A 13,125-nucleotide genomic window follows, 5' to 3' on the forward strand; every position below is an offset into this window, starting at 1 on the left:
ACTTGTCTAGTTAAAAAGCACTGGAGTACAGAAATGTGTGTTTCTCTTCCTTTCTGCCCTGGAAAATTTTGCTTTTGGACTGGGAAACTAAACTAGATTCTATCCATTGCATTCTGCTGCTTTATGGCCACTTCTCTACATCTCTGTTTAAAGTCTTCCTCTTCACACCCTTCCTGAAATATCTCTGCATTGAAACAAAGAAAGAACAATTTTTCCCTTTGTATCTCTTTGGGGGACATAGCATCTGCATGATGTTGTATAGCATGTATAGCTTTCCTTTCTATAAGTAAAAGAAAAAGCCAGAGAAGGAAAAATATTTTAGCTCACAGAATCTGTACTTTTCCAGGGGCTGATTTTTCTGTATAGTGTTTGTTTTTTGGTAGGTTTTCTAATGTGGCTTCTTAGGGATTCAGGATCTGGAACTTCTTCCCTTGAGGGAAGACTCTTCCCTACAATTGAATAGAGCAATTAGTTAGTATTAGTGAAGCACTTTGAAGATGTGAAGTAGTATATAAATGTTAAGTATTATGAATATTAGTAGTATTCAATTCATAAAGATTTCTTTCATGATTGTCAACCTAGATTTCCCTTTGCTTACTTTCATCCTATTACTGCTTGAACCAGCCTCAACTGTATTTCTTCATTCTTAGTGTTTACACTTTCAAGATGTAGACTGCTGTATTTCCCCACTTTCTTCATGTTTTACTTGTCTGTTTCTCAAGCAGAAATATACTGCTATTTGAATTTTCTCAAATGAGTCTTTAATCTACTTTAAATCATTCTTTATACCAAGTTAACCAAATTGAAAATAGTATTCTTAACATTACCATTTAGAATACATCTGTAATTGCTTTGGTGTAGCTTGCCTTGCAAGCTTACGTCTTGTTTGGTTTTTGCTATTTTGCTACTCCAGGTTCTCTCCATTGGTGTCAGGATTTAGATTATCACACCATATATGAGCGCTTTTTTTTTTTTTTCAAGGGTGAACGTGTCTATTCTTTTTCCATGTTTCTTGCTTCTCTAGATCATCTGCAAGGTCTCCAGTCTCATACTGTCTTCCAACACCTGCAAATCTAATTAATTTGCTGTCATTTGTATCACCCCAGTTCTCTATGACTTTTCATAAATAATTACCAGTCACTTCATAAATTCATTAACTAATTCCCTTTAGCCCTGAAATATATATCCTTCAGACTAAAGTATTTGTATCTTTTTTTTTCCCCCCCTGATAATTTCTTTTCATCAGCTTTATATAGGCAGGTAATATACATCAACATGGTCTTCATTATCTCCTGCTTGCCAATATTCCTTTTCTTTGTTTTTTCTTATAGTGTATTTTAAAATTATTACTGGCTTGACCATTTTAGGATCATTATTGATTTAATCTTCTTCATATGTTCATAGACCTGCTTCCTCTTTGGTGTTTCTTTTCTCTCAATTGACTTGCATGCCTTTTTCAAGATGTATTTTTAAATATTTTTTTTTGTTCAAATATGCACTTATTCGTGATTTCTTGCTACCCCTGTTTTATGTCTGTGCAGTCTAACAGCCTCGGTTTATTCCTACTTAGTTCCTTTTCTTGTTTTCCATTTCTAGCCCTGGTAATATTTTCAAACTTGTGTCTTTGAACAGTCCCCTTGAGGCTGTATTGGCCACTTCCGAGTCCATATATTTTATTTTTCGGAGAAATACATCTACTTTGCTATGAATGTAGTATGTTGACCGTGTGCCTGCCTTTTCTTATATTAGGAATTGAATATATTCCCCACGCTCACCAGGTTTTTATTACTTCAGTATTAGTTTCTTAAAATCCAGCTGCCTCATTCCACTGTCATGTGAAATGATTTCTAAAAATCTTTTATTCGATCATAAAACCAGAAGTTTAAGCAAGAGGATTCCAGTCTTTATATGCATACCCACTCTTCTCATCATGGATTGGCACACTATCAAGTCACCAGGGACACACAATCAATGTATATCCCCATGATATTTCTAAGAGTTACTTCACTGATAATTAACTCTTTGGTGGGCGAGGTTTTTTCACTGCATGGTACTGAAGCACATTGCATTGTAGCAGGACGATAAGAACACATTTATTTGTTAGCCTCCCTGGAATACACCTTAAAACATGGGGTTTTACTATGTTGTGTATATTTGTATACAACTAAAATCAATGCAGTATTTTAAATAATTTCAACCCCTTGAACATCTGAATTTTGCACTGAACCTGAAATTACAACCTTGTTGTTGCTTCATGTTTCAGTGTGGATAGTAGATAATGTTGCTGTTCACAGATCTGAGAAATATTTAGGCATGACAGAATTAGTTAAAGAGCTAAACACTGATTTGACTTTAATTTTTGCTGAGACTTGTAGTTTTTCCTATACTTACTGTTTTAGTTAAGTGATGTTGGTTGGACAGAGTTAATTAGTCTAAAAAAGCCCAAACCCACAGGGTTTTGTGTAGTGGACCAGACTACTCCTAATTTGTCTATTCCACTTACCTCTGACTACCTGTATGCAAGTTGTCTAACTAAATCCTGTCTGTAAAACCCAGTTCTCAGTTGGGTGGGTGAAAGGTGGAAGATGAGTGGAAAATTAGCTGGGCTGCCAGCCTCAAAGGGTTGTCATCAGTCCAGCTGACAGCCAGTTGCTAGTGGTTAATGCTTAACATTAGCAACCAGGACAGCAGGACAGGATGCACCTTTAGCAAGTTTGCATACTACACCCACCGGAGGGAAGGGCCCAGTATGCAAGGACCTTAACAGGCTGGGGAAATGGTTTGATAGAAACCTGTTTAGATTCAACAAAAGGAAATGCCAGCTCCTCCACCTGGATTGGACCGATCTCATGTAACACGACTAACTGGGTGCTGACAACCTAGAAAGCAGTTTTGCTAGAAAAGAACTGGGTGTCCTGCTGAACAACAAATTGAACACAAGTCAGCCTCTGTGGTGGAGTATCCAAACATCAGACAGGGCCATAATAGCAAAATTGTAGTCTTCAAGTTGATGAAGTGACACTTCTCCTCTGATCACCTCTAGTGAGACTGTGTCTGTAGAGGCTGGGGCTCGACAGTGCAAGGGGAACATTGGCAAACTGTAGGAAGTCCAACAGAGGCAACCAGGACAGTCAGGGGGCTGGCACGTATGACCTACTGGGAGAGGCTGAGAAAGCTGGGTGTGTTCAGCCTTAAGAAGAAGAGATGATTCACCACAGATCTTCCTGCTCTCTTCAGCTACCTAAGGAGAGGGTGTAGAGAAGAGGGAATGAGACTGTTGGTGGAAGACATCAGCAACAGAACAAGAGACAACAGAAAAAAGTTACAACTCGGGAAATTCTGATTAGCTATACAGAAGACATTTTTCACTGTGAGGGTGGTCAAAGACTGGAACCAGAGAAGTTGCCCAAAGAGATTGGTTCACTATCAGTGGAGATGTTCAAAACCTAACTGCACAAGTGCCTTAAAACTGATTTTGTTGGCCCTGCTTTGAATGGAGGATTGTACTACCTGACCTCCTCACTTCACCTTTCAACCTAGATTATTTTGTAATTAAAAAGTTATTGGAAGGGGGGGGGGGGTGGGGGGGTGGGCGGAGAAAGAATGGACTAACAGTTCTATTTTATTGAAAGCAAAATACCATTATAGTGATATTTACACTTGGAAAACTGACATCTTGTAGTATGTCATGAGAACTGCATCTGTGGAACAAGCTGAATCCTGTGGACCACTATAAGAAATTATAGCAGTGTGAGTCTGTCAAACTTTGGGCAGTAAGATGGAGGCTGTAGAGTGTGACTTATTCTACAGACTTGATGCTGCATGATCCTGAAATGCATGCTATGCACAGTACCATCAACTGATGAGTTCTTTGATTGCCATTTCACTGTATAGATGGCACTCCAGAAATGCTGCAACTTGTAGTCCCAGTGTTCTGTAATAATGCAGAATCACAAAGCATCTATCCAAAACTTACTAGCCTCTGATGTCTGTCTTGTCTTCACTTCATTCCACAGGGACAACTTCAGGACCTAGAAAGGATGCAGCTACATCTCCTGTGCTGATAGGCAACAGCAAAGAGCTTGTAACCACAGCCACATCAGTAGTCCAGCATGACACTTCACGGTACGATGCTAGGTAATCTATGGTTTAAGATTCTGCAAACACAACCATCGCATTCTCCTAGATGGAGGGAAGTGGCTGAATTTCTATGATATTTCATGTTAGCACGAGCTGGATAATATAAACTAAAAACTGCTATATCCTTTTGACATTTATAGTAAGCCTTAAATTGCTTGTTAGAATAAGTAAAGCAGGAATATGCCAAGTTCTAACATTTTAATTTTACTTAGATTTTGAACAGAAAGTATTTTATGTTCCAAGTCCTGACACATTAAATACATTTGTAAATAATTTGAATGGATGGTGTTAACCCCTGTTAGGATTTAAATCCACTTGAAGATTTTAATCCCCCTGTATTCGTGGCCCCCCCCCCTCTCATTTTATCAAATGGCATTTCTTTTGAAATGTTTTGTACCAGAGTTATTTTATGTTTAATGACAAGCAACAAAATCACATTAAGTCAGCAATTCCTGATTATACTATATATCTGCACTAAATGCACTGGAAAGGCAGTATTATCACTTCTGCTCCAATGAAGAAACAGAAAGCTGCATTGTTGTTACACTTAGGAGTCTAAAAACAACTTGCCTTCTTTAGGCAGGATTACAATTCTAGCGGTAAGTGCCTAGAAAAACAGCATACAATCCTTGCTTTTCTTTATCATATCCTACATTTTCTCATAAAAAAATATTTAGTTAAGCAACAAAGTAAATGCACATTAAAGTATGAATTTGCTGTATTTTACACCACTAGTTAGATGACTTTGTGCAGTGGGATGACAAGAATGTGCATAAGAAGAGTTAAATGTTTCTTGGAGAACGAGAGGGCTTGAGTCAGATTTAATCTTCTCTTGGCCCAGTGGAGTAGGAAAATGTATGCTTGATAGCATCCCTGTATTCTTGGCAGCAGCTGGCAGTTTATTTCTATCTTCTGAGAGAACTTGCGATACATAATAGGTGAAAAACCACTATCAATATTGACAAATTTGTACTTACTTGCTATGGAAACAATTTTTTTTTTTCTTCTGATGGAAGGGCTGATAATTCTGGGAGGATTTAAGAACTGAGATAGATTGGACTCTGTTTCCCACAAGTATCTGTATGTTTAAACAAACAGAAACCACAAGATTGCCTAAGCATTTCTCTTAGAAGCAAGGGTTACCTTTGCAAGCCGGTAATATCAGATGAAGAGTGTGTAAAGATACTGCTTGATACTGTCTAATAGTGATAAGTTGAGATTCTATTCAAGCACTGAGCAGTAGATATAATTATTCACATCACACAACAACTGCTCAGAAAAAGGAATTTTATTCAAGAGGATTGATGGTCCATTCTTTTCCACAGAGGGGAGTAAAATATTTGTTGAAATATGCTGTTAGAAATCATATCAGATAAAGTGATCAGTAAAAGGAGTCTGATTAGCTGTCATCCTTAAAGGTTTATTTTACCAGCTGATGACAAATTTTTAAAAATCCTGTATTTCTGGGGTGCTCTGTCCCACACTTCCTTGCTTTCTTTCTCTCCGTCAGTGCTATAAGTATAATTGACCAGTTTAAGCAGCCATGTTGTGCTTTCCCTTACTCATGGCCTTCTCTAATTGAAAATGGTAAATGGACAAGTATTTCTGCGGAGACCTAAAGCTGATCCTATCCTTCATCAAAAAACCTGCTTGGGCAGCAGGTCGGTCTCAATTTATCACTGAATGGTTATAAGCTTAGACTGCAGGTTTAACTAACTAAATTAATCAATATTAAGAATTATTGCTGCTTTTGTGCCACTAAAGTTAGGGTTTGTCAGCATGTTCGTTATAATCTGGGGGGGTGGGGGGGTGGGGGGGGGCGGGGCACGTTAACAGCTTAACCACAACAGTTGGCACGGACCTGAAACTTGCAGCACAAAACCCTAGCCTAGGAGCAAATTTATTTATTCGGCAGTACGTGTAAACCTAATTACTTTTGACTATTTAAATTTATAGGACTAGATTCAGCTCATGTTTGTGCCAGCTTTAACTAGCACAAACCCTGGCACCCGGCAGTAGCAGCAATGGAAAGCCTGCCAGGGAGAAGGTGTTGGAAAGTGACAGAAGCTCCCTGCCAGCGCAAGGCATCAGGGTGCTAGCACAGCTTCAGGGGAGGGCTGGCTGGATAAGCAGGCATGGCAGGTAGAAGATGCGTTGGCTTGATAGCCTGTCTTGGCAAGACTCAACTGGAGGCTTCAGTGTGTTACAGCTACCTCCTGCTTGAGGAATAATCACTGCAGTCCTACTTTCTTCTCTTTCTTGGAATGAATCATGTCTGGGTCAAGAAATAAGTGTCCTTAGAAGTTAAAGGTGTGTGCTTTAAGAGCCTTAGTGCTAGACCTGTAGAAGGACCAGACTTGCAGAATGAATGTCCACAAGGTGGTTTCAGTGAGATCTCTGAAAGAAAAATAGCATTTATCTGGCATTCTGAGTTGGGCTAATAGTGGATTTGTTTGCCCATGACGGTTCTATGCATGCCTGTAGCTTCTTCTTGTAAAACAGCCAAGCATTGCATGTTTGGTTATCCAGTGTTCTTAAGCCAAGTGTCTACACCTGCATGAGCCCCTTGAAATTATGTTCACAGCAGGTCTTGAAAGCTTTCCTACTCCATGTGCTTATTTATCTAGACCAAAGCCGATATATTTGGAAAAAAAATCACAGGCAGGTTGGGGCTGGGCAAATTCTGAAGAGTAAGTTTATTCATTACCCCTAAAGCACAGTTCCTCTGACTATCTTAAATATTACCTTTTAGTGATCAGGGACATCTTTTTCATAACTGTTGTTTGCGTAGAAGAAAGACTGGTGTTTGGCTGTGAGCTGAAAGGGAGCTCGAAAGGGGAGGTAGTGGCATTTGTATGCTTGCTTTAGTAGTGAAGAAGTTTTTACATGAACTAGATCTTACCTTAGGTATAAGCAGGTACTGATTTCAGCAAAACAAGTGTGTTGCAAAACAGGAGTGAAACTGCTCTAAATCAAAATATTAAGCTATTCTTTTTTTAAAAAACTGTTGTAAAGTGTGCCGTGTGAAAGACCGTTTAATTTGATTACAGCCCTGGTGCAATTGTCAGGCTCTCCCCACGCAGAAGCAGTTGTAGTGTTGAGTTTGGCACAGTAAGTCCTACAACACTGCAGATAATCAAGCACTTAAAAAGACACAGGCAAAGGTTGTTCTGCTCACCATGGAAACAGATAATACTCCTGTAACATTTTTCACTTTGGGCATCTAAGAAGTGAATTTAAGAAGAGTTAGGTAAATTAAGGGATTGAGTGATAGCCTGGGATTTCAGCATTAAGCCTGTGTTTTCTTGTTGCGGTTTTAAATCAGAGCTTTAATGCTAGCTGAATGCACTGTCTTGGAGTGAAGTTTCTTGTAGCCATTAAAATAAGTGATTTAGAAGTTCCTGCAATATGAATACTATATTCGAGCTATATTATTATCTGTTAGACTACAGTGGCCTGTTGGAGTTTTCATAAACAGATTGTATTGTGTAAATTTGTGTTTAGGGACATTTTAAAAACAAAACTATTTACCCAATTGCCCAGCACATCTCAGATGAATGTGTATTCAGGGACTTTTAAGCAAATTAATATCTGATGTAAAATATAATGTGCAGAGTTGTGTACTTAATAATGCACACTGGAATAGTCTAGAGTAGATCTGTTATGCTGAGTGTTAGGAAATACGACAGTGATGAGATTTAAGCTTTTGTCTTACTTATGCCAAAGATGCCTTTCAGATCTGTGCATGTTGGATGCGTAAATATGGTTCTGCTCTTAAGATGATACTGTGAAGTTCCTTCTACTGTAGAGTCTAAGCAAGCACTATCAAAGAAATAGAGGTTTTTTTTTTTCCCCCCTTAGGGTCAGAAACCATTCAAGATTCAAAAGGAGGATGAGGAAGAGAAAACTTTCATTCCAGATCTAACTTAGGAACATTTAAAGGGATTAAAAGTGCCTTTGGAGTGGGGTGGTGAGTTAGGTGCTGAACATGGTAGGAGACGCAAGTTTTGCCTACTTCCTGAGAAAGCCAACAGCACAAAAAGTCCAATATAGTTCCATATGCAAGTGATAAAACCAGACGTTGGCAAATTAATCTCTCTTATTCACAGTGTAGGTTGTTAATTGTTCTCTCTGCTGGCTGTCGATATAATGTGAAATTTTCATTCCCCATTCAAGATGGAAAAAGTTGTGGCTGAAAATGTTAACATTTGCATTTTTATTTGTTGATTTATTTAAAGGACAGCCTCTCTTACAGCAATCCATCACTCAGTGACACCCCAAATATGAATAATGTATTGTAGACTTGCGGTTACAATGTGTAATAAGTGCCAGAGACAGTGTAAGAATGTTAACTATGTTGCAAATGTAATATTTATCGACTCATAGTTTATTGCTTTCGAGGTTCAATAATACTGACCATAGGACATTAATATCACTTATCTTGATTTTAGTTGGGCACCTCTGTATGTAGAAATAACCCATCTATCTCATACTTACAAAATAAATGTGAATTTTACAGCTCTTTGTAAGAAGCGTATTGTAGATTTCTTTGGTTAGTCCTCACAATTCTCCTTTTCTGTCTTCTCATTTACTTATATCTGACATTGATCCCACTCCAATTGCCTGACCCAGATGGTGAGCACCTCAGCACTCTTCTAGAGACTTTATTTGCTGGCTGTGTTATGATCTTGTGCCTCTGATGGTGTTTGGACCAGGTTTCTCTTCCTGTTAATGACCAGTGTGAAAGGAGACTGTTAGGTAGTTCTCCAGTGCTTCTGTCTGAAAAGACAATGGCTGGAAGTCTAAAACAGAGATAACTTCCCTTTTGGAAAGACATGCATAGCAAATCTAAATCATCTCTCTTTTAGAGGATCACGGGTATCAGAAATAGAAGGGTTTAATTAGGTCAACAGTTGTTGTTATAGACGTATTTATTTACAGAGAAATTTTTTGTCAATGAATAGAAATACATTAGAGCAATTTTGGAAGATTAGGATTTAAAATTCAGTGGTTTTGAGAGCCAAAATTTTCTTGATAATCTGTGTAAGAAAAATATTTGCAATAAGGCTATACTATAGTAGCAAATCAATCAGTAGTAATCATCTGTCTTTAGTATTTGCTCCAGAGTTTTGCTTCAGAAACTGATACAGACTGGGCAAATGCTAGTCCTTATCTATGCTGTTCAGTTATGACCACTAAAAGCTTTGAAGTCTCAGGGGTGAAATGCAGATGTGAACCTAGGACTGGGATCAAAACCAAATTTAACAATGGGAGATTTCAAGCTTGTGTTGAAATCAGATTTCAACTGTGAAGCCTGGCTCTTGGGAAACTTGGAATTGGGTTCAGCCATGAAAATGATAAGCGCTGATTATATTTCATGTTGTAGACATCAAGTAAATTTTGAAATGACAGTCTGTATTTACATCTGAGGTTATCAAATTTAACACATCATCAGCTTCTGTTTCTTTACTGTGTGTAACAGGAACACCTATTTGTGTCAAAGCAGTCTACCTAATAGCTGCTTTGCGATAACAGTTTTGGTATGTCCATTGCTGACAATGAAAATCATATTGGGAAATTCTGACTTGCAGTGCAAAAAGATTAATGTTAATTAGCAACTGTTGGCTGTAATTGTCACCCTCATTAAAATGCAGAATTATGTATTTCTTAGTTATAAATAACCTTTCTAATTGTACTTGATGTATGCCAGTTTAATCAAAAAGTACACTTGCAAACAGGCAGATATTTGCATTAATCTAGCACTGGATCTTTGAGTCTTTTTTGATCATCTTTTATTCCAAAGTTGACTAGTTAGGGGAGGTCTATTACAGCTACATATCCTTTACACATTTTTTTCATTCAGCTCTGTGGATCTGACAAGATTTTGTATTAAAATGAGGGGAAATGTCTTCTGGGAATGTTCAGTGCAACAGAAAATGTGTCAGTTTTGAAGTAGTTGGCAAGGTTTCCATCATTCAGTGGTATGACAATAACTTGATTGTAGTTTGAAAGTAATAATAAGCAAAGGAAAATAGAGTACAAATCATATTATGAAGCTGACTTAACTCTTTACGCCTGCTTCTTATCATCATTTTCATTGTTATCTTAATTACTTTTTTTACATTTCCCCCCTCTGTGCTTTTGCAGGTTCTGAAATACCACATTAAATCATAAGTGATTGTTGGTTCATTGGGTGTGATTCCTGTTTGCACTTGTAATCACGGCAATGAAAACTTAATCTCAAAATATTTTTCTGAAAAAATATTTTTTGAAAAAATATTTTCAGGTTCCTTCTGTGCTTTGCTTTACTTCTTTGTCAAAAAACCTGATTTGACTGTCTTTTCTACCTCCACTGATACTCTGAGTGCTGTGCATTGTAGCTTTTAAACGTCTTCTTGGAATTACTGTGATGGCAATTGGTTCTCTAAGAAACTGTTCTGCATGGTTCTCTTCCTAGCACTGCAGCCACTTCTCTGCTCCTCTTTCAGATGACTTTCCTCTTGTTTGAGTGGGGTTTTTTTGAGATAGGAGGAAATGATTAATAATATATATGGAATAATCGCATCTTACTTTAAGAAGGCATTCTCCCAAAAGATGGCTCTGTCATACTTACACCACCTTGCTTATGTGTTAATATATTCCTCTTTTTCTCCTTCACCTGCCTGGACTTCAGGCTGTAAACTCTTCAGGGCAGGATCCTGGCACAGTGAATCTCTGTGCTTGGTTGGTCCATGTAATAACAGTGATTAACTGCGATGCTAGTATAGTTACGGTGGAATTCATCTTGCTTATCTTGAGACAACTGAGCTAGTTACCCTCAGCTCCTTTATGGTCGATGAGTTATTTGAGGATCAGCTAAATCATCTTCTGGTGATACATGTCATCCCATGGACCATAAAATAAGCCTGGAGTAACATGCACTGACACCTTATTCCTCTTGTAGCTGCATATGTGGAACTAAAAATAAGTTGTTTGTCATTCATATTTTGATTATGGATTAGAGGCAAATGCAGGGTTAACCTATGTGCTACATGGTCGTTGCCTTGATTATTAACACAGTTTTAATGCTCACATTATAAATCAAAGGGCTTGGGTACCAAACACTCTGGGAGAGGGAGTGGATATGTATGATTGTGAACATATAGTTTCTTCCTCAGTAGAACATGAGCTTGTGACTTGGTAATGTGTTTAATAAGAATTGCAGTCATGGAAGGCTGGGAAGGATGGAAGTTTGACTGCTTTGGAGAATCCTTTTTAGAAGTGACATGAAGTAGTGACGCTCTGTAACTCAAACACAGGATACCTCAGTGTTTCTGAGGTCTGAGCAGGACCTTGCACCAGTCATGTCACACCTCTGCTAGCCAAATGTACTGTGCATCAGGAGATGGTCTGAGCAGACAGACACAGCTCTGTCCTCTCAGTTATTTCCAGCTGCTGAGTTGACTACTTATAAAAGTAATTCCTGCCTCTCTGTCACTTAAGGACATTAACCAGCACTTTATACTATTTGATTTGCCCCATTTCCAGTTTTTAATGTAGTTTTTTTTCCTTCATGATATTCTAATTCCCTGCCTCAATAAAGACCTCCAGCTTTTGTTTTTACTACCATGAACAGCATAATATCAGCAGCAAATGTCATCTCATTATTTGTCCTTTATCTAGGCCACTTATGAATCCATTAAAGAGTTCAGGCCCCTGTGAGGTTCCACTGGTGACCTCCCTGGCCACTTTATAACAGACCAATTTTAATGTTTTCTCTTTATTTCCTGCCTTTTAACCAGTTATCTATCCATTAATGGATTTTCCTCTTAGTTTATGGTAACTTTTAAGTCTTTGGTGATAGATTTGCTGGAAAGCTTTTGGAACTCCAGATAGACTATGTAAACTGTATTTTCCTTTTTCAGGTGAATAATAAATCTAGTAGAGGTCCCCACTGAACTAAGACTTAATATAAAGACTCTGCCAATACGTCAAGTTTATCGATTCTTTATTAAAATTTCTATCAATCTTCTTGTTCTAAACATCAGATCTCTTAATTTATAGATTTGTGTGTCATTCCAGATCACTTCAAGAAAACCCTACATTTGCCCCAGAACTGAAGCAGTTTTAGGCAATTAGTTATGCTCTACAGTTAATAGTTCAGTTATTTTATGTATTTATACAACACTTCAACTTGAGACAAGTCTTCCACGGTGTCTTCTGTGGTTTCAGAATTTCCTAAGTTCCTGCATGGTGATTATGTGTCAGCTCATTGAGCTTTTCTGCTGTGGCCTTATCATCCTTATGTGCTCCTTTATAACTTTATCTCCTCTTGACTTTAACAGATACTCAGACTTCCTATGTTTTACATGTTTAAAGTGGGATTTGTTGTTAGACCTTATGCTTTTAGCAGGATAACCCTTAGTCTTTGTCTGGAATTTATTGTGGGGTTTGGTTTTGTGGGGTTTTTTTTGATTGTGTTTTTGTTTTGTTTTCTTTTAATTTGATCTATCAGTTTGTTCTTTGCTGTTTTCTTTATTTAGACCTGACTGGACATAACTGTCTCCTTTACTGGTCCACTTAACTGCTATGACTCCATTTCATCCTTCTGAAGTCTTTCTCTGTAGGTTGTGTGTCCTTTTTTTGGAGCCCTAGGATGACTATTAGACAAATGTTTGCCATTTGCAAACATTTTTACCCTTTTAACTGCCCCTTTTAATTTCTTTTTAACAAACTTCCTAATTTTTATATTGTTTCCACTTCTGAAGTGAAAGACTACTATAGTGCATTTTTGCTCCATAGACATGTTGAATATCAGTACTTAATGTGTGTTGTTATCCTTTGGTCATCACATCTGAGCAGTGCAATGGAACCAGATGTGAGAAAGATTTTGTGGAACAAACAACACAACAGACTAGGACTCTTCAGCTTGGAAAAGAGGTGACTAAGTTTAGGATCCTACTAATAGTACATAAAATCAAAAGTGACATGCAGAAAATGAGTAGG

The 13,125-nt window shown here is 37.8% G+C and overlaps 1 protein-coding gene across 2 annotated transcripts in view; it reads left to right on the forward strand.

Annotated features, from left to right (window-relative positions):
• KIAA1328 (KIAA1328 ortholog) overlaps window positions 1-13,125 on the forward strand; it is a 175,140-nt gene that overhangs the window by 141,231 nt on the left and 20,784 nt on the right. For both annotated transcript variants that reach the window (XM_074811712.1, XM_074811713.1), the window contains one exon: window positions 4,017-4,125. In XM_074811712.1, coding sequence (XP_074667813.1) covers window positions 4,017-4,125 — 109 coding nt within the window. The remainder of the gene's footprint in view (window positions 1-4,016; window positions 4,126-13,125) is intronic.

The sequence above is a fragment of the Strix aluco genome, chromosome Z (genome assembly GCF_031877795.1).
Source record: "Strix aluco isolate bStrAlu1 chromosome Z, bStrAlu1.hap1, whole genome shotgun sequence".
Taxonomy (NCBI): Eukaryota; Metazoa; Chordata; class Aves; order Strigiformes; family Strigidae; genus Strix; species Strix aluco.